The 22,898-nt window shown below is 41.5% G+C and overlaps 1 protein-coding gene across 6 annotated transcripts; it reads right to left on the bottom strand.

Moving 5' to 3' along the window:
* On the bottom strand, window positions 1-12,199 carry LOC127045725 (centrosomal protein of 290 kDa-like). Of its 6 annotated transcripts, none has more exons than XR_007772803.1 (8): window positions 12,065-12,199; window positions 9,654-9,793; window positions 8,521-8,607; window positions 5,457-5,547; window positions 4,385-4,574; window positions 3,246-3,343; window positions 2,187-2,309; window positions 283-370 (listed from the first exon to the last, which is right to left on the bottom strand). XR_007772803.1 is itself a non-coding variant. In XM_050942185.1 (7 exons), exons 1-7 carry the CDS (start codon window positions 12,095-12,097, stop codon window positions 218-220), a joined length of 792 nt encoding a protein of 263 aa, XP_050798142.1. In that variant the 5' UTR covers window positions 12,098-12,199; the 3' UTR covers window positions 1-217. The 6 variants fall into 6 exon arrangements, 2 of the variants coding, with proteins under 2 accessions (XP_050798142.1, XP_050798143.1); XR_007772802.1 differs by having other exon boundaries at window positions 293-370; window positions 2,120-2,309; XM_050942185.1 differs by lacking the exon at window positions 2,187-2,309 and having other exon boundaries at window positions 1-370.
* Window positions 12,200-22,898: the final 10,699 nt, after the last annotated feature.

Raw genomic sequence — 22,898 nt, 5'->3', positions numbered from 1 at the left:
TTTTTAAAACAAAATTATAAAAGGACAGTTTATTCAAAAACTATATAGCAAAGGCACAAGGTCAATGTAAAAGATACAGAACACTAAAATTGCATGTTAGAGTCAAGGAAGTCATGATTTTATGTGGAAAATGAAGTGCTAACCTGGCAACCAGCTTGGTCTGTGTTTTGGGGAAAGAATTCAACATTAAAAATCTAAATGGAATGTTTAATTTCTATTAAATTATATGACTATTACTAGTTACAAAAGGTGCGGCAAAAGCAAATCCATATGTTGAACTTATGTGTTTCAAGCACTTTTCATACTGATTATTCAGTTTCATTGATTCTTGCAGAGCATACTTTAAATCTTCTATCTCGTCGAAAAATTCCTAAAAAAGAAAATTCAGTGTTCATCTTTTTTTTGTTCTAGTTACATTTCCCATTAGACATTGGAAGGTTATGGTCATACGTCAAAATTTTCCCCTGCTTCAGCCTACTTCTCAGGGTACAGACACAGCGAGTCTCATAGCCCAAGTCGATAGACTCAAACTTCCACTAACATGCTAAAAAGAGCTGCATAAACATTGCAGCTCGGGCCAGAGCTCAGGCTCTGAAGCCTGGTGAGGGAGGTAGGCTTCAGAGCCTGAGCCAGAACGTCTACACAGCAACATCAAGTTTATCAACTCAGGCTCTGACACTCGCTGCTGTGGGCTGTGTAGACGTACCCTCAGAGTACTCTTCAAGTTATACACATAGGAATCACTTTGGTCACCAGTGAGGCTGCAACCACATCTGAACTGAGATGTAACAGCTAACTGCAATACTGCACAACAGCTTACAATTTTTATATAGCATCTTTCATACAAACAGTTTCAAAATATTTTACAGACAAATAACAAAAGTAAAGTAGAAAATATGATAGCAGCAAGAGAAATTAAGAGAGAAGCAAAGGAGAGAAGAGTCAATGTTGCAGAAAGACAAAAAGGTAGTTCTAAATGGCAAGAAGGATAGGTAGTCACACAAACCCACTGGTGTGGGCAGAGATAGTAAGATGGATTCAAGAGAGAAAACAAAGTCCACAAAGACACAGGAAACAAATCAGTGAAAATTTAAAAAACCAAAGGGATTTCAATGGGATCTCAAAGTGAATCAGGAGCCAAAAGAGGTGTCTGCTAATGGAAACGTAGTTACATTCCCCTGTATTTGCAAAAGCCAGACAGCAGAATTCCACATATCATGAAGTCTGGAGAGCTGAGAGTTAGAAGTTAGTCCATAAAGACTGGAACTGCAATAGTCAAGGAGAGAGGAGACTAAGGTATGGATACGTATTTCAGTAATGGAGGAGTGAAGGCAATGACGTGCACAGGCAATCTTTCAGAGTTTAGGACAGAAAAAGAATAGCATTTTCAAATCACTTACACAGGAAGTTTAGCAATAGTAGGCAGAATGTAATGACCCAGAACTCTAGCTCGAAAGGTGACACAGAATCTACTACTTTCAAAAAAGACTACATGATAAAGATATCCCCAGATTTTACTGTGTTCTTCTCTTGTTTTTACTTTGACTAAGAGCTTTGGAGAAAGGAGTCAATGTTGGTTTTGTAACGTGCCACACACATCTTGTAGTCATCTGTATAATACAATTCCACAATTGTTACTCTGTATGTCACTGTGAAGCCTACAATGTCCATTGAGTCAGCATGAGGAGACAGAAACAGCTACAAGCTTGGCTGAGAGCTCTTTTGTTCAGAATATCACCAGATTCACTGTTTTACTGTCCAATTTTTAAGTTCTCAGCCACTTTAATTTTATGAATTACACCTATGTGGTGTGCAGCTACAGTAGGCATGTATCTATGCCAAACCATGAGTCCTAGTTCATTGCAATATCAGAGGTAATTCAACCAATCACCACCCTTCCTCTACAGCTAATTTGCATGCAACAGTTGTATTGGTTGTATGAGAAAGGCTGCATAGACTGTGGATTATGTGGCCCGACTGCCACACCCATGTGATATCACAGACTTTCAGCTACTAGTATATCAGTAATAAGAACATTAGTGACAAATTATTAGGTCCTCAGATAGATCTCTCATCTGAAATATGAGATTTTCAATCACACAGTAGTGTGAAATCTCACCTCCTAAATAAAACATCAGACTAGGCCATATTGATTCAGTAACAATCCTTAGAAGACAGTCACACACCATAAATCACCAACACCACTTCCTGCTGGATCTGTAAGTACTACCCAGATGAAAACCTGTTGGAGCTGATGAGAACAACAGGACAAGGCAGTACATCCTTCAAGAGGTAGCACTAAGTTAATACTGAAAACAAGTGAAAAGTGATATCAGTATCTGAATTTATTCTTCAACGAACACTCAAAACTATACAATTAGGATTACTCTCTACACACCGAGCGTAAAATTATAAGAGCACCTAACTGGACTGAAGTTCCCAAATCACTTGAATGCCAATGATGCCAGTATGTATTACAAATGTCCCAGTCCAAGAGCCAATGGATTAATGTTTGTCCTCCAATCAAAAGGACCGAGCTGAAATCATTTGATTTTTGTGTTTGCATAAAGGTAAACCCAACTGAAAGGAAATTTACTGCTAAAAATGAAGAAAACTTTCAACTGGATAGTCAAATAACTCAGATGAACAGTAAGATTGGCCCTCCAACTCTTACCATTTCATTTCAAGAATTACCAATACTTCCCACTAACTCACTTCCCCCTTGGTCCAAATGTCTATTTTAACAGCCCAGCAAAGAAGAGTGAAAAGTCTGCCCTACGAGTAATTAACTCCATGGGAGAATAATCCTCCACTCACAAATATTACAGAGCAGCAGTGGATACTTAGTTTGAGACATTTGTTTTTGTTCTTGATGCAATTATCTATCTGTTGGGCAGAACTAAGTCAATCGATTTACACTTCAGTCAGTGTGTCCGTAACACAGAGAAAATAATCTCTCAATTCATCATGAAGGTGGAGGACAAGAGACAGAAGTCGCCCAAGACAAAAGCGTGTTCACAAGAGAATCAAGCAAGTAAAAACAAAAGTTCACCTGAATTCCAATTACTCCTCTTCCTGAACAAGTGTGAATGGAGGAGATTAAATCAAAGACGTTTTAAATGCTAACAAGCAAACACATATTGGAGTCCATTTGTACAACAGCAAGTACTTCTATGGTTAATATACGCTAGGAAGTTAGTTTTATAAATTTGTCTATTATGAAATTTACCCTAAAAGCAAGGTACCTTGTCTAATCCAGGTAATTCATTTCTTTGCATTCTCTTTTCTCTAGACAACTTCTCATTTTTTTTCTTCAGCTTTTGAATCTCAAGCAGCAATAGCTCTACATTCAAATTAAAAATTAATATTTTAATCACTACAATTAACTTCTCATACATCATATTATACTACATCCAATGTGTGTGTTATGAGCAGTAATTTGCATAATAGTATTTTAGAAAAAAAATTATTTACCTTTAAAAATCTGATCCTACCCATTACCAGCAACTCCGAGATCATAGGATATGCCAGTGGGATAGTTTTTCGTACATTTTTATAAAAGCCTATTCTGAGATTTTTGCTTTGCTAGCATTCTATCCAACAATCAGAAACTCTACTCTCACATACGATTTGAGGACTTTGGAATTGCAGTGAGTTCTTGGCTTTAAATAAAAACCTTGATGTCACAGTAGTCTGGGCACTCTATATATAAACTATTCCTCTGATGGGTTCCTCCATTAGTTAGATAAAATCCTGTTCCATTCTGCTCTATTCTAGAAAAGTAACCTTATAAAAATTATACTGTGTGGGATCTAGGTTTGTCTCTTAGCTTCCATAACAAAGGTACCCAGTTTGCTGTAAAAAAAAAGGGGGGGGAGGGAAAGGTTAGATCTGGCTAGGTTCTCCCTCATACATCATCAACAAAAATTAAGATTCTGAAGTCAAAAGTATGAAGCTGCAAACCTGTGCAACAAGACTGCCTCCAATGGGTTTGTACATGTACAGCTGACTATAACATAGTAATAATGTTGATACACAAGATATAGACTACAGCTCCTTTCCCAGAGCTACACTGGCTTTATAGGTCTAAGCAAAAAAAAAAAAAAAAAAGCAGTAAACGTTTTTTGTCACTAAAATAAAAAATATGAGACTAAATCCACGCAACGCAGATCTACTGATCAGATGGGGCCATTTTCATATAGGCCTTATTGTAGTATCTTAAGTGCAATTAAGCTTTGAAAAATGGCTAAATGAAGCACGTGGCCTTGAGTGAGCCCTATGTTTTAGGATGGAACGCATCGTCTTTGATGAGAAATGACATGTATAAAAGCATCAGAGCAGAGAGTCAATGTTTGTTTTGTAAACTGCTGTACATATCTATTACCTAAATATTTGCAAGAACAGGCTCCCTGCTTTTTGCATATGCATCTGTGAGAAAATGTTACTTCTCTCTCTGCTGTTGGAGTCCTTACTCCAGAAACAGCGTTGTCCTTCTGGGAGACCTTTTTACATTCCAGCTGCTCAATTCTTTGCTCTTGTCCTTGAAGTTGATGCTCTAGCTCATGAATTTTAATCTATGTTAAAAAAAAATTGAAAATTTAAAGCAAAAAAGTGTACAAAAAAATCACTCTCAGATTTATGTGATTAGAAATATCTCTTGAGCACCAATTTAAAGACCCCAGTATCTAATTTAGAACAGAATTTACCAGCAAAAGCATGAAGGATAAGAGACAAATCCTGCAAACACCAATTTTTTTCAAAAATCTGTTATAAATACATACAAACAAATAAGAAATACCAACCCTCCTCCCGCAAAAAAATGAAACATTTTACACTGGTCCTGATCTGAACTTACTGATATCAGCCATACAACAACCATGACACTTTACTTTGAAAAATGATTAATCAAAGTACATAAATCTGAAGAGGCACTTATAGAATTTAAATGTATTGGGGAAAATATTAGTTTGAAATATTACATAATATTGTCAGATACAGCATGTCCCACATTTTTTTTTTACTAAATACTAAAATACAACAATTTTCTTTATCTAGTGGCTACATTTACATAACTGGATTTTTAAAATTTGTTTTGTTGTTTAACTATGAAATCTTAATATGAAGTTTTTAAACTAACAATTATGCAACTCTTTATTCTGGTAATAGCAAAAATGTTGTTTATCCCAACACAATGAACACTAACTCCAGTTAGATTGAGCCAGTTCTTACAACTATCTACAAAAATAGCCTAAAGGTAATCAACACTGAAGTCATGGACCAAAGAGAGCAGTGACAGAATTTACTCTTAAAGTCAAAATAAGACCATTCACCTGTGAACTCAACAAGGAAAACAGAGAAATATTCATGACCATTTATACAAATATTAGGAAAGCTCAAAACTCATCCTTAAGTGTCACATTAAATTATTTGAACTAAACTGAACAGTCACTACTTACAGTGAGATTTTTAATTGTTTCACTTTGTTCCTGGTTTATTTTGATTTCTGTGTCATAACGTTTCTGCAGGTTATTATACATCTGAAGTATTCTAACAACAGAAAAAAGTGTATGAATTGCTGAATATAGCATGCAAATTACCATTTTATTCCTTCATACCAGAATCCTTTAAAAAAAGCCTGCTCACATTTGGTAGTTCTCAGTTATACGGAAACCCTTTGGACTGTAGTTATATTTCATATCTCTGAGTCTACATAAATCAGGTCCATAGATTAACTCAGAGGTAGGCAACCTATCGCACAGATGCCGAAGGCGGCACGCGAGCTGATTTTCAGTGGTACTCACACTGCCCGAGTCCTGGCCACTGGTCCGGGGGGGCTCTGCATTTTAATTTCGTTTTAAATGAATCTTCTTAAACATTTTAAAACCTTTATTTTCTTTACATACAATAGTTTAGTTATATATTATAGACATATAGAACGAGACCTTCTAAAAATGTTAAAATATATTACTGGCATGCGAAACCTTAAATTAGAGTGAATAAATGAAGACTCTGCACACCACTTCCAAAAGGTTGCCGACCCCTGGATTAACTAGTGCAGTGTTTTTCAATCCATGGGTCACGACTCGGCATGTAAGGCACTGGGTTGTCTTGCTCTGGTCAGCACCGCCAACCGGGATGTTAAAAGTCCCATTAGCGGTGCCGCCCAGCTAAGGCAGGCTAGTGCCTATCTTTTCCGACACTGCACTGTGCCCCAGCAGCTGTCCGGCTTTTCTTCAACTGGGTCCCCAGAAAAAAAGTTTGAAAACCACTGAACTAGTGAATATGCATGGATGTTTATCCAATTACACCATTAATATGTTCATTAACTCCTTGAAACAGAGCATAGTCTTAGGTAATAACCCAAATTATTGGTATTCTTGTGTATAAGAAATATGCCCATTCAAATACCAACATTCATATGAAATGAATCCAAAACAGATATACAAAAAAAACTGTACACTAGACATCAACAAAGAACAGTAATGTATGGTTCATGCCTGCAACATTAGTCATATGAGTAGACCCAATGACTTCATGGGTTAAGGACTGGACTATTCGAGCCTGACTCAAAGGTCACTGACTTCAGTGGATACTGGATTGGGCTCTTACTGAGAACAAAATGCAACTGACTATGTGAAGAATCCTGTGCTTTCTGAAACAGACACTATGATAAAACCTCCGTTTTCTATAAAGCTATACATACAAACGCTGAAGGTTTCTTATGGATAAAGTTATTTCTCAGTCTCATGAAACAAAGGGTGCTTATACTGAATGTTTGGCATATTGAACTTATTTTATTAACTTTCACAGAAACACCTCATAGCTAGAGTTAGAGGAGAGAGTGAGAAATATTCATGGTGTATAAGATTTTATTTTTTTATATTTTGCCTATAAAGTCAAATATGACTGCATGAGTGTGTTGTATCCTATTTCACCTAACAAGTTTTAATAGTGCAATAAAAAGACAGGAGGACAAACATTACCACACATCAGCGGTTTATTATTGCCTAGGCCGACAAGGTCTAGGCCTAGGCCTAGGCCGGCAAATTTGAGCACCCACGGAGAAGCTCCCCTCCCCGCCCACACCACTCCAGCTCACTTCTGCCTCCTCCACGAGCACACCACCGCATCCCGTTTCTCTCCCCTCCCTCCCAGCGCTTGCGCTGCGAGAACAGCTGTTTCGTGGGGCAGGGAGGGAGGGAGGGGGAACACAGCGCGCTGGGGGAAGAGGCGGGGCCGGGGCAGGGATCCAATAGGGGTAGGGAGGGGGCAGAGTTGGGGCAGGGACTTTGGGGAAAGGGTTGGAATGGGGGCAGGGAAAGGGTGGAATCGGGGCAGGCGGGGCAGCAATTATTTCAGGGCCTATGGGCAGCAAAATCATTAATCCACCACTGTCACACATGCATTACAATTATCTCCTTAATAAGGATAATCATGAACTATTATAGAAAATAGTGATGGGCTAGAAACACTGTAAAAATCAGATTCACTTTAAGTGCTGAAAAAGCAAACCATTTATCAAGATATTGGCTCTGTCTTCTTCCTTCCTGTCAATGGAACTACTGTATATAATTCAGACTTCAGTGAAAGGGATTTTTAATTATGAACATTTGATATTAGCAAAGGTAGGAGAATTCCTACCACTTAGGCAAATTCTTGGTGACTTCCCAATAACTATTGTCCTACAAAATATGTATTCGAATCTTTAATTTGATCCGAAACCTTGACAAGTAAAATGTAAGACTCCAATCCTGCAACTGATAGAGCATGAATAGACTGCTACACCTATATGGAGTCCCAGTGAACTTAATATGGCTCCGTGCAAGCTAAGCAGACCCTGCATGCACTACAAATTGCATGATAACAGCCTTAATGCTCCTTCTGTGAACTGAACTAAAACTGTACCCTTCACATCAAAGCCAGTTATGAGAGTTTACATTCAGAAATAATTCACAAACCCCAATGTAAAATAAATCACTTCTTGTTCAAAGAATAACTAAAGCAATAGGATGATTTAACTGCTATGGTTTTATATTGGACAGTGCACTGTCCAATGAATGACTGCATGATTTAATACTTTTTAATACTTCTAGATTCCTAACCTCAAATTACATTTAATACTTCTAGATTCCTAACCTCAAATTATGTCATTTATCCTTCTCCTCTCCACAAGCTTCTTTACTTCTTTCCATTTTTCCCTAAGCTTCCCCACTTCCCTCTATTTTTCCCAAGTGAGTGTGTTGTGGAGAAAATTTCTACTGAAGCCTTATATATTTTTCTCTACTTTCATTGTCTGAAGCACTATCAAAGCATTCCCTTTCTCAACACTTAAACAAAATGAATTTTCATTTCTATAGCATAATGTAGGAATTTGAATTGACATTTCTTATGAATAATATACTCCATATTCTACCCAAGAGAAGTGAATCACCATATAAATCCCTTAAAGTATGCTAATTCCAGTAAGAAAAGACATGCTTCATTAACCTTGCAAATAAGCAAGTCCCCAGAAGAACTTACCTGGCACTTTCGCTTGCTACTTTCATTTCCTTGTTGTGACTGCCACTTCCCTTGTGCCATAAGTGGGATTCTGTTTGAACCTGAATACTTAATTGAAATAAATGCAACAGCTTAAGGATGGTCTCTCTCCCACTCAACAATGCAAACAGATTTCAGAACTTTGATGGGACATTTTAAAGTAGGAAGGATAAATGAAGATTTTTTTTTCCTTTGACCTCAAAATACAAGCTTACACTTCTCATGTTTTCACTCTGTATGGTAAGTCCTGAAAATACTGCACATAGAACTACACTGAATGCTATCTAGCTACTTTTCAAAGCACCAAAACTTAAAAAAAAAAAAAAAGTCAAAACTTCACTTCCAGATGTTTTTAAGTAACATTATTACTTAAAAGTATTGCACATTACACTCACTAATAGTTTATTTACCATCAAAATATCCTAGAGCACTTTACACTAAGTTGGATACTTGTTGCACACTGAGTAAGCAAATGCAGCAACCACATACATACAGATAGATATTAGAACTTGTTGTACTGACAATGTGAATTTTGTCCAGAGCACCAGGCTTGCCCTCTACTCATTTTTTGAGCCGTGCCCCAAGACTTTTATCATCCCCCATTTTTCCTTGAATGGACAGCCAACAACGATAAGCAGAACAAATTGTGTTTAATGGTTCATCTAAAACAGTGGTTCTCAACCAGGCGTCTGGGGCCCTCTTGGGGGCCACAAGCAGGTTTCAGGGGGTCTGCCAAAGCAGGACCAGCATTAGACTTGCTGGGGCCCAGGGCAGAAGGCCGAAGCCCCACCGCACAGTGCTGAAGTCTGGGGTTCCAAGCCCAGCCATCCAGGGCTGAAGCTGAATCCCGAGCAACTTAGCTTTGCAGGGCTCCCTGTGGCATGGGGCCCCGCGGCAACTGCTCTGCTTGCTACCCCCTAACGCTGGCCCTGGCTTTTATATGCAGAAAAACACCTGGGCCGTGGAGTTTTTATAGCATGCTGGGGCGGCCTCAGAAAGAAAAAGGTTGAGAACCCCTGTTCTAAAAGATGTCATCAGGGGACAAGTACCCAAGTTCTGCATGGCAATGTCATCCCTACTTCAAGACTTTAATCCAGGGAAATAATAATTCTTACTCTCTGCTTGTGACATAGTCACGCATTAACTGATCCAGATGCAGTTTCTCCTGGATCTGAGCCAAATCATTTTCTAGCTGTTGATTTTTTCTATGCAGCCTTTTCAACTTCTTCAGTAGCTGTTCGTTTTCATTATTGAGCTGGAAAGTAGGAGAAAAACATTTTACCAAATGACATTTTCAAATGCTATATTAATGTGGGTTCCTAACATTTCTGATTAATATTCATTTTTATAAACCCCAGTATGTTTACCCTGGGTCACTCATATGCATAAAGCAAGGTACTTCAGAAAGCCATTGGCTTAATATTTTTTATGGAGAATGAACCCGAACACACTTTCCTTAGGATATACACAAAAGATATAATATCCTCTGTACAGTATAGTGAATCAGTACCAAATGCTTCTATTTTCTCAGTGCATCAAGTGAAAAATATGTCTCTGTACACAGAGAGGGAGAATATATGTATGCTGTTGCCAGAGGTTCTCAAACTGTGGGTCGGGACCCCAAGGGCTGGTGTTAGACTTGCTATGGCCAAAGCCAAAGCCTGAGCCCCACCACCCAGGGCCAAAGCCCTAAGGCTTCAGCCCTGGAAAGGCAGGCTAAGGTTACATGCCTCTTGCTCAGGGAGGAAGTCCTTGGCCTGCAGCTCTGGGTACCCCCACAGCTCGGGGCAGCAGGACTGGGGTGGGCTCAGGTTTGGGACCCCCTTTTGGGGTCATGTTGTAATTTTTGTTGTCAGAACGGGGCTCACAATGCAATGAAGTTTGAGAACTATTGTGTTGGACTACACTTTGAAACATAGGCCCCAATTCTGCAGACATACTTGTGCTTATCTTTATACATGATTAGTCCCATTGAAGCTCTTAGTATATAAATAGCTTTAGGATGCAAAGAACTTTATATATTATTTCACCTACGTAGCTTATTCCACTGCTTAACTATCTTTATAGTGAGGAAAAACTTTCCAATATCTAACCCAAATCTCCCTTGCTATAAACTAAAATGATTGCTTCTTTTCCTGGACATGGAGACCAACTGATCACCATCCTCTTTATTGTACCATTTTACACATTTGAAGACTCTCACGTCCATGTCCTCAGTATTCTCTTCTCTAAACCAAATATGCCCAATTCTTTCACTCTTGTATTTTCCAAGTCTTTTTTTTTTTCTCCTCTGGACTCCCTCTAATTTGTTCACACTTTTTAAATGTGGTATCCCAAACTGGACATAGTACTCTGGCTAAGACCTTATCAATGTCAAGCAGAGCAGAATCATTAGCTGCCATCTTACACATGGCACTCTCATTAGAGAAGAATCACCTCCCATGACTTACACATGGCACTCCTGTTAGTCTGTCACTTGCCTTTTTTGTAACAGCATCACACTTTTGACTCATTTTCATTCTGTGATCCACTGTAACCCCAAGATCCTTTTCTGCAGTACTGTTCCCCAGCCAACTATTCTAATATGATTAGGCTTATTTCTGTAAACTCTTATCATTTTGATTACCATTACACTGAAGTCATCTGGAATATCCAAGCAAGTAAAGTTAAGGATGCCGTAAGTGTTTGCAGGATCAGAAAAGTTTTAAAAATAAAAAAGTACACTTCAAATGGGGGTGGTTTTTTACATGAATTAGGATATTGTAAATCCAAATGGTAACTAGATTGGAAGATCTTATGAAGTTTATGTTCAGCTATTATAAATAACAGCAGCTTACACTTCATCTTCTAATAAGAAAAAGAGCAGTTTGAGATGTTGGAAACATGCGAAAGCCAAATAAACACAATGAAAACAACATAAATGGTTACGCTATTTAAACGCCAAGTGGTCACTGTGAACACTTAATGAGTTCATCTCCTTTTATCCTAAAGGTAGTTACAAACTAAGCGCCTAACACTACCAGCTTGCAGTCTGGTTAACTGGGGGAAGGGGCAGATAACACTGGTATGAATTCCGTGGTTTACGTTCGCGGTTTACACTCTCATTTCCCTAGCTTAAGAGGGTTTTTCACCCCCGGCGCGGTGCGAAAGTCCCAAATGGGGGTTACGAATTAGGTGAGACCAAGGCGGGGTGGGAGGAGGGCAGAGAAAGCGCCAATCCACACAGCGCTGCCCAGCGCGGGAAGGGGGCAACCCCCCCGGGGCCCTTCCTTCTTCTCCTTCCGGCCCAGGCAGTCGAGGCACGTGAGACCGTTTCCCGCCAAACTGACACGCGGCTGGTGGCGCTGTTTCGTTCTGCCTGGCGGAGCAGCGGGAGCTCGTCAGCGGCCACGGGGGGGGGGAACAGCACCTCCGCCAGCGCCACCAGGCCAGTATGGCCCCGCCCCGCCGGTTGCTGAGGGGCTGGAGCCGGGAACCATCTGCCCCTCGCAGGCAGCCGCCACCCGAGCCTCCGCGGCTCACTCACTTGGAGACACTTATGGACGGTGGGCAGCTCCATGGGCCCCACAGGAGAGACCACACACCCCCGTGCACGCGCAAGGAGCGGAGACTAAAGCATCCCTCCCCGCGCGCACAACGCGCGTCCTCTCTTTCCAACGGCCTCGCGGCTGCGGCACTGAAAGCCCCCTGGCTAGGTGCCCATTTCGCTGCCTGTCCGCTTTCCTTCCGTGTGTGCATCACCCGGGGCGTGCAGGGACTGGGGGTACCAATGTTTCAATACTGAATGAGGATTTAGAGGCGGAGGCGAGTCCAGCCTCACGGCCGCCTTTCCCAGCTCGAGACAGGCAGTCGTCGGGCACCTAATTACTCGGATGGATGCGACCTCAGAAAGTGGGTGATGTAATTAATCCGCGACTATGCCGCTTCATTGGGTGCTATGGAGACGGAGGGAAAGAGGAGGGGCTAGTTCCTCCTACGGGTCCAACAGGAACTCAGACTAGCAAACCGTCTAAGCTGGTGGTTTTCAAACGTTTTGATTGGGGACCCAGTTGAAGAAAATTGTTGATGCCCGCGACCCAGCGGAGCTGGGGGTGAGGGGTTGGGGGCTCAGGGCTGGGGGTGAGGGTTGGGGGGCGAGGGTTGGGGTGCAGAGGTGAGGGCTACTGGGTGGGACTGGGAATGAGGGGTTCAGGGTGTAGGAGGGGGCTGGGGTGTGGGCTTGGGGTGTTGCCAGGGATGAGGGATTTGGGGTCCAGGAGGGGGCTCTGGGTTGGGGGGGGCTCAGGACTGGGGCAGGGGATTGGGGTGTGGGGTTGAGGCACAGATTTACCTCCAGTGGCTCCCAGTCAGCGGTACAGCTGGGGTGCAGAGGCAGGCTTCCCACCTACCTTGGCACCACGGACCACGCTGCGTGTGAAGCAGCCAGCATCAGGTCCGTCTCCTAGGCGGAGGCGCACAAGTAGCTCTGCACAACTCTCACCTGCAGGCACTGCCCCTCCCCAGCTCCCGTTGGCCGGAATGCAGAGCCAGTGCTCGGGGTTGGGGGGGGCTGAGGCAGCGTGTGGAGCCCCGAGGTCCCCCTGCATAGAAGCTGAACCCTCTGCTAGCCGCTTCCAGGGCACAGCGCAGTGTTGGAACAGATAGGCACTAGCGTCCCTTAGCTGATCAGCACTGCCGATGGGACTTTTAACCTCCCAGTCGGCGGTGCTGACCAGAGCGACCCAGTGCCTGACATGCCACGACCCAATAGTGGGTCGCAACCCAAACTTTGAAAAATGCTGATCTAAGTGATTCTATGGCACAGTCTGTGTGCGCTGTGCTATGTGCCTGTACAGGCCAAGGCTTTTGATTAGATTGCTGGTCTTCTTGCAGTATTTGCTGTGTCCCGCCGGAGTCCTCCTGTACTGATCACATCACGTGCTCCATCTTTTTCAAAGGGGAGCGTCTAGCTTTCAGGCTTGGGAAGAAAAATGTGAAACAAGTTCACTCTAAAGGCACCAAAACCAGAAGACAAATAACAACCCAAAATGTATTACTTTTTAAAAGTCTCTTTATTTTTTTAGCAAGTCATGATTTATTTTTTAAACTGACTCATGATTTTTGAATATTTGGGGCTGACAATTTTGCACAAATACATTGAATGCTTGTGGTTGGCAATATTCTACATATGCACATGTGCATATACATAGATACTGAATACTTGGGGTTGACAGTATTTCACGCAAGCACATGGACAACTGAATGCTTGAGTTTGACCTGCACACAAGTGCACATGTGCACACGTTGAATGGGGTTGGCAATATTGCACACAAGTACATGGACACACGAGCACACATGCATGCACGCACATGTAATGCTTCGGGTTGTCAATACTGCACACAAATGTGCACATGCATACATAGTGAATATTTGGGACAGTATTACATGCAAAAGCACATGCCTACACTGGGGTTGACTTGCACACAAGTGTACATACGCGCACTGAATATTTGGGGTTGGCAATATTGCACACAAGCAAATGCACACACAAACTGTGATCTTTTAGTAAGGCCCCTGATAGCTGCCACTCACCCTCTCTTTGTGAGGTCTCCCTTGTTTACCTCATCCTCAGGATCAGCCACACAACCCTCCAGGAATCACTCTCAGGGCTCATGAGATTGCCCTGTTACTACATGGCATCTCAGGGAATCACTGTACTACCATGACAAACTGATGCTGAATAAAGCAAGAACCCCTGTGCAGTCTTCAAAGAACATGCTTCTTGACACCAGTCACTGGCTCAGTTCACTTAAAGAAGGGCATGTTATTTTCCATATGCCCTTTTATAATTGTAATTATATTTTGCAAATTTGATGTAAAAATATTTTACTTCATTTTTATCTGGATACCCATTTTTAAAATGGCAACGGAAAGCCTTGGTGGGAAGCACTGCAGTAGGGAAAAGTCAGACAAAAGGTATCCCATTATAGAGAGTATGAGCAGGACACTACATTTCCCTGAAATCTGGAAATGTCTCTGTTTATTAATTGTTCATAAATCTAGTAGTTAAAGCCATGTGAGAAGATAACGGCCTGTAGAGGCAAAAGGGGTGGTATTTTCAAGAGCATTTAAACAACTTGGTAAGACTTATGCTTGTAAGCCACTTAGGTTCTTCTGCAGAAGGGTAAGAGGAAGGGGTAAAGGATGGACTTCTCTGGAACTCCCATTGAAAGTGGAAGAGAGAAGGAAGAGGAGCCCACTGAACAACATGCAGAAGGAACAATCAGACATATAAGGGGTATGAGAGAAGATGGTCTATGAAAGGATCTGTCCCAGGTGGTTCACCAAATGAAAAGTCTGAAGATCTCCAGTCCTTCCTTAACTCCTTCTGCAAATATACTAACCATTTCTGGACACAATCTCTATTCCCCAACTCCATAATAATTTATTAATGAGACTTTATAATAATGTAACACTTATATAGAGCTTTTTGGACCCAGAGATCTCAAACATTTTACAGAGATAGCTACCATCCCGATTTTATAGATGGGATACTGAAGCACAGGGGAACTGGGTGACTTGCCCATGTCATATAGCAAGTAAATGACAAAGTCAGGAGGAGAACTCAGTATTCCCAGTCTAAAGTTCTATCCACTGAACTACATGTCCTTGTTCAAGTCTACATCCCCATAGCTGGCATGGCAGAGCAATTAGAGACCTGAGAATTTGGTCAGCAATGTTGCTAGGACCCTGCGGTAAGGATATTACCTTGCACCAAGTCTAGCTTGTTAAGTTTTAGCTACTAGAAAGCATTTTATCATTATTTCTCTTGTAACCATTTCTGACTTTAATACCTTGTACTCTCTTAAACTCTCTCTTTGTAATTAAATAAACTTGATTTTTTTTTTAAATCAAAGCTAATAAAGTGTGTTTAGTGAACTGTTTGGATAGCTCCAGTAAAAGTAGCAAACTGTTGCATACTGACCCTTTACAGGGGCAAAGGACCCCTAATATCTGAACTGCCCAGTAGAGGGCTGAACACTGCAGAAAGTATATTTTGAGAGAAATTTGAGATTGGAAGTTGTGGAGAGGGCACCCCACAAGTAGTAACCAAGTCTGGTGAAAGCCGGAGTGTGACTGACAGGCTGCTGAGATCAGAGCTGCTGGGTCATGGATGTAGTTATACACAGATACCAGGGTGTGGCCTACACGCTGTTAGGCCGTTTGTGAGTGGCCCAGGGTGGGAGCTATAACAGCAAAACATTGCGAGGCACTGAAGGTTCTAGGGAAGGTGGTGACACAATCTCTTACTTGTCTGGACTGTATCCTGGAATGTGACAACTGAATTTTGGGCCTTGTCTGTGGAAGGGGTCCAAATGTGCTTAAACTAGCACTGGTTCTGAGGGCCTAAAAATCCCCCCAAATCCTAGATCTCTTGCAAAAAGCTGGAAGTTAGACAGATATAGCAGGACATTTGTCCCATCACACACACTAAGGTCAAAATTTTCAAAAGTGGCTATTTATTTTGGATAGCTCAGTTTTGGAGTGTCCCAAATGAAGTCGCTGAGAGCTGCAGGTACACACCTCTGAAAATCAGGCCCAAGGTATCTCAACTTGGGCATCCAAAACCAGGGGCACCGAAAATTAGTATAGCCTGTTGAAAATGTTTGCTTATATTAATAAGTTTATGTGCATGCCACAGGTTATAGAAAACTTTGAAAGTCTCATTTTTTTTTTTTTAACTGGACGATTTCCATGTATTTCATGCTGATCTCTGAAAGGATGTTGGCGGTTGGATTCTCCGTGTGATAACTACACCAATAAAGTAAAATTTGTGCAGTTTACAATTACTGTTAAATAGGGACATGATAAATTATTGGCTGAGGAGTAATTAAATCAATTTCAGTTATAGCAGTTTCACCTTTGGGTGACCCTCCTTTCTGTACTGTACAACTGAATAGACTATGATTGCCATCTGAAGTGCACTTAGAGAACATTGGCATTGATTAACACTGCACAACTGTCTAGAACAGGAAACAAAGAATACCACATCTAATTAAGTGACAAATATATCAATTAAGGCTTTACTTCCTGGAAGAGAGAGAGATCTACAATTACAGTCTGTTTTCTACTTAGGTCAGGAATTACAAGTTTTCACTTCACCAGATGTTCATTTTCTAAAAGAAAGAAGCTGCATGACCCTTATGCAACTATGGAGGAAGAGTGACCTGTAAGAGCTGCTAATCTAAGATGATGAGCATTCAGGCAAATAATGAAGTACCTGATAAACAGCAGTATTTCAGATCCAGTCAAAATGAAACTACTTTGCGTTGACATGCTTAAATAAGAGTAATGTGTGTAGACCATAAGAGTTATGTGAGAGGAACTGGCCAGTGTTTAGGAGTTATGAAAGATTAGAAGTTATGAAAGATCTTAGACATTATGAAAGATTGGTTAAGGGCCAAATCCAGCAAGGTGGAGCACACCTTCAGTGCACACCAAAATAAACGGAAGTTGAGGGCACTCAGCACCGCATAGTAGGTGGTGCCTTCCACCTTGCAGGATTGGGCCTTAAGACACATTTGGATAAACTCAGTGTAATCAGCAAAGTAATAATAAAGAACCAGTGAAAATTTCCTGAGGAAAATGGTAGGAAGTTTTCCTATTTGTTTGTAGATATTACAAGAAATACTACAACTTCCACAGAATATTTGTGGGGTTCTTCAAATACTATTTACAGTAACTGATTAGCTTGTTTTTTCGTTTTGTTTCATTTTTATTGTACAGCATGATCTGAACAGATGCATGGCCAGTGTGAATCTGCAAAAAAATGATGGCTTATTCAACTGATACTTCTGCCACTAAAAATATTTACAGAGACAATGTGGGTGAGGTAATATCTTTTATTGGACCAACTTCTGTTGGTGTGAGAGAGAAGCTTTCAAGCCACCTCAAAACAGAAACAGAAGTTGGTTTCATAAAAGATATTACCTCACCCACTTTGTCTCTCTAATATCCTGGGACCAACAAAGCTACAACTACACTACATACCTAAAATCTTTGCAATTCACTGTGCTGGAGGGACTCCCCAGGGCTTAGAAGAGCCTTTTGTTAAAATTCTATCACCATATTGAAGGGAGTAGTATGATAATTTCCCTACCTCTGATGGAGTTACCCCCTCTCTGAATGCTACCGAACCCTCCCTTCTGGAGATGACTTATCCCTAAAGTTCCTAAAAATTCTTGTGAAGAGCATTTTCCCCCTTTCCCATCAACCAGATTTCATCAAGTGTCCAGGATTTTCCAAAATTGTTCTCAGGATACTCCTGAATCAATTTACTAGATTTTCACAAAAACAACAAAGCGCCCTTGTGGCACCTTAGAGACTAATAAATTTATTTGGGTGTAAGTTTTTGTGGGCTAAAATCCACTTCATCAGATGCATGGAGTGAAAAATACAGTAAGCAGAATATATATTACAGCACATGAAAAGATGGGAGTTGCCTTACCAAGTGAGGGGTCAGTGCTAATGAGGCCAATTCAATTAAGATGAAAGTAGCCTATTCCCAACAGTTGACAAGAAGGTGTGAGTATCAACAGAGGGAAAATTACTTTTTGCAGTGACCCATCCGCTCCCCGTCTTTATTCAGGCCTACTGTGATGGTGTCCAGTTTGCAAATTAATTCTGGTTCTGCAGTTTCTCGTTGAAGTCTGTTTTTGAAGTTTTTTTGTTGAAGAATTGCCAGTAGCAGATCTGAGCAGCAAGAAAGGAAATGTTCTGCTTTGTATAAGAGTAATAAATAGATAACTGCTGAATTATAGAAGGAAAGATCCAATGTCTTGTTTTGCTGTTGCCAGTCTACAAGTAACTACAAAAATCTTCTTTCATAAATCACCTGTAAAAAAAGCAGCCTTCTTAATCCTGCTTCAAGTATCCTCTAAGATGAAGCCCCCTATCTTTGTAGATTTGCTTATTATTTGCCACTGTGTAACCTGCCTTTACTAAATACTGCTGGTAAGTATTTTTATCCAGTCTGTCTTTGTGTAGTAACAGAATTAGGGCCAGAACCTTGGGTCTGGTCAAGCTATGTTCAGTACAGAAACCAAGCCAAGGAGCAAAGTGACTTTAAGCCACCTTTTCATCTCCCCAAACCTGATGGCAACTTGTGGCTTGTTCATGCATAAGTCCAAGGAGCCTTAGGACTGTTTAAACTTATGTTGCCACTGCAATAATACTTCTTAGTGGCCACTCTGTTCAAGATCATCAGAAAAAAAGGTGCTTCGGCCACACTCTTCCTGCCCCTTACGTTACCATAGCACTATACCAGCCAGAGGCTCCTTCATGCAAGAGGAGTTTCCAGCTGCTGTTTTAGTACAGCTCTACGTCCACTTTGCACTGACAATCTGACACTTTGAATTTAAAAGACTGTGTGTAAAGATTTGTAAATCATGAATGTCAGTATTTTCATTTCTAAGATCAAGGGGTGAGTGTGTAGTGAAGAAAGACAAAGCGACTTGCTACAAATCCAGCCTCAAATGCTACTTGTTGTTACCGAATCCTCCTGCTCAGAACGATGCCACACTTAATTCCAACAGAAAACTGGTTCCACGCAAAAGATCTGCAAAACAGACTCAGACAGCACAAATGGGGATGTGGCCTGTGGAAACAGCATGAAAATGCAATGGCTACATAGGGTTTAGAGGTGGAATAATCATATTCAGCTACAGCAGATTCACTCTTGCTGAGACTGGTGGTATGTTGATATAACATGTAGAGATAGTAATGAAAGAAAAACAGATAATTCAAGATGATTAAATAAACTTGACAAAGGCTTGTACTCACAGATCATCCTGTTCCAGAAATCTGTAACTAACATATGTGGTCTAAAGGACTGTGGACACAACTGGGAGTCAAAAGATCCATCTTTATTACTTACGCAAAAGGAATTGCTGGGTGCTCAGCACTTTTGAAAATCAGGCCACTTATTTAGCCACCTACGTACTGATTTAAGAGTTTAACTTCAGACATTCAGTTTCACATGGGGTTGCAATGCCACTCAGATTAGGCCTGGTAACCCCTCCATCCAGGTGGAGAGAAAGCTGAGCCACATGGTGTTGTGGCCTAGCACATGAGGAGTCTGTTCCGGTACGGCAGAGCACTGGGGATTCTGCTGATCAACTCCTGGCAGCACCGGCTCATGCACTAGGAGATAGCAAGACTCCCCAGCCAAAGGAGACATGGGTTTCCAGAAGGAGGAAGGAGTGGGGGGGATGAGCGAGGACCAGAATAGGGACCCTGATGGGAGGGGCAGCAGGTACCAGAATTCCTTCCCTTGCCTCCGATAAATATCTGAATTGGCACCAATTATAAAAGGGAGACTAAGGGTATGCGTACACCAGAAATACTACAGCAACGCAGCTGAAGTGCTGCAGCTGCACCACTGTAGCACTGTAGTGTAGACACTACGGAGACAGAATTTTCTTCCATCACTTTAGTAAATCCACCTCTCCAAGAGGTGGTAGCTGGGTCAGTGGAAGAATTTTTCCATTGACCTTGTGGTGTCTACACCAGGGCTTAGGTCAGCTTAATTACATTGCCCAGGGCGTGCAATTTTTCAGAGCCCTGAGCAATGTAGTTAAGCCGACCTAACTTTGTAGTATAGACCAGGCCTAAATTTAGTGATTTACAAATAGTTTTTTAAATGCAAATATGCTCACGACCAGGGATGGCTCCAGGGTTTTTGCCACCCCAAGCAGCAAAAAGAACAACAACAACAACAACAACAACAAAAAGCCATGATCGCGATCTGCAGCTCTACGACCACCGCTTCAGTCTTCCACGGCAATTCGGTGAATGGTCCTTCATTCCGAGAGGGAGTGAGGGACCCGCCACTGAATTGACGCCAAAGACTCGGACATGCTGCCCCTCACTGTTGGCCGCCCCAAGCAGCTGCTTGCTGGGCTGGTGCCTGGAGCCAGTCCTGCTCACGACTCAGGCATTTCTGTAGTAATTTCTATTCCAATTTAAATCAGTGTTTCTGAAAGGTCGTCAAATTGACAATCCTGGAAAATGAAGCCCTTTAACCACAAAACAGGTACATAATGACAATAAAAATGTCCACAACCCTTTTCCAAAAAATATTTTAGTATGATTCCTTCTCTGTGCTCATTCAACCCTTTGGCCATCTTTGATAACATTACCAACACCTTTCCTCTAGGATGTGGTCTGGAACTACCAACTCTTTTCATTTTAGCTGCTGAACAGATATTTTATGGTACTAACTTTTGTTCACAATCAGCTAGACTGAACTGATAACTAAAGGCAAAGGATCTATGTCTCATTACTAATTCCTGGCTCTACTGCGTCTGTTAGGCCTGAATAAAGATATAGCAGACAAAACCAGGTATGCCAACCTGACCTAAGTCAGGCTAACAGAGGTTTTTGGGTAATCCCTGAGTGGAAAAACAAGCAGCTTGTCTCACAAGCACTGGGAAAAAGTGAGATAAGGGAGAGGCTGCATTCCTGGCATAGTACCAGATGTGCTGTGTTAGGAGCAGATCCTTCGAAGAACTGATAAGAACCCTAGCTTCCCAGCCTCCTTGTTTTCACTCCTTGGTTTTGTTCTTTGTTTGTTTTTAACTCCCCTACATTTCTAACTTTAGGCATGCATGTATACTAAAGGTGTTTAGTTTCTAGGTTTTAGAAGAAGGGGGTGGGTTGCTCAAGTGAATAATTTATGATGCGACAGAACTGTCTATATAGGCTTGTACTAAGAAGTAAAGCAGAAGCTGGTTCTCTCTGGAGAGGAGCTGCTCTCTGTTGATGCGTGCACTTGTCAATAAAGAGCTTTTGATTAGACCTTGCTGGTGTTGCCTGTCTCTCTCGCGGTCAGACAACGAACTTTGCCATCTGGGTTAGCATCCCCGACAAGTCCTCCCAAAGAAGTCATTGGAAAGGCCTTATTTTGATGTCTAAAGCAAAAAAATCCAGAATATTTTATTTGAACTTCTTGCTTGACAATGTAAATATTGTAATGAACTGGCTAGTTTATGAGTGTGTATTAGTGTGTGCCACTGTCTTCTACTAAATGGTATCTGAACTACTCATCTGTGAGTCATAGGCCCTCTCATGTTTTTAGCTAACAGAGATTTTCTTTTAGTTTATGTGGTAGAGGCATGAGTTATTGGACCGGTAGGTTTTGAGTTCTGTTCCTCTTGTCACTGAGAAGTTCCAGTGGACTATGTTGTACATCTCCTAATTTTCTGGAATAATTCCCTTTTCTTCTATAGAGTAGTTAATATTATATTACAGCCTAAAACCTGAGCATTTTCTAAACAACTAAAATAATGGCTGTCTACTACTCACTATCTGTCCTTTATCTCTGATTTTTGAGCAAGTGTTACAGTATATAATCCTTAATGTGAAAGGGTATCTCTTTCACAACAGTCAAACCATATAGGCAGAACAGACAGCTGCCTAGTGCAGCAAAATATTTAGGGAGTTTTGATTGTCTAAATTACATACATTCTCCACTTTGTCTAGGGCAGCAAATATCTGGGCACCTGGTAAAACCACAGGAAGGTTGTTTTAAATAGCTTTGCATGTAAAATATAGTAGAATCCCACTAAAGCAAACTGTATATCTAATAAGAGCTGTATACTAAATATATGACTGAATCTAACATATTTGCTGAGGATTTATTATGAAAGACATGTATTTATATATTAAGAACGTCTACAATATGTCCACCAGCAATGTTCTTAGCGGGTTAACATTTAAAAACAATAATTTTATCTTACAATATAGCAAACTCTTAACTCACCTGTCAGGAGGTGATTCAGGAACTCATACCCTCTCAAGAGCCTGGGAAAACAGATAGGTATTGCAGTATGCCCAGAGACCAACGAGGGTGGGGCAAATTAAAGGGTAAGAGCAGGACCAAAAGGAGACTGCTATAATTAATAGACATGAGACCTCATTTCAATTAACAGGGAGCTGGAGATCAACGAGGGGTTCAGATCATCAAGGTTACACTACTGCGTTAAGTGGATATTACTCCTTGGCATGCCCATCCCCGCAACGGGAAGAGCGAGTGTTGCTGTTCGAGCCTGTCTTCAACCTGCACAAAGGGGAGCGATTACGTGCAGCTCGCAAGGTTTATGGGCCAGGAGACAGATCAAAGCAAGTAACCACCACGACTTGCTCTCCGCCACATCCTGTTCTTCACATTACTGAGTCATTGCTGTTGAGCTGCTTACCTCCCCAGCAGCCCCTATAGCTCAAATTAGCAGCCTGCAGGCTTTAAGCTGCAGCCCGCGCCTTGCTCTGCCCAGTACCAGCGTCAGGGGCTTGTCCCTCTTGCCTCCCTCCCTGCCGCAGGC

This window comes from Gopherus flavomarginatus, chromosome 2, assembly GCF_025201925.1.
Source record: "Gopherus flavomarginatus isolate rGopFla2 chromosome 2, rGopFla2.mat.asm, whole genome shotgun sequence".
NCBI classification, from domain to species: domain Eukaryota; kingdom Metazoa; phylum Chordata; order Testudines; family Testudinidae; genus Gopherus; species Gopherus flavomarginatus.
This window is presented reverse-complemented; position numbering and strand designations above follow the sequence as displayed.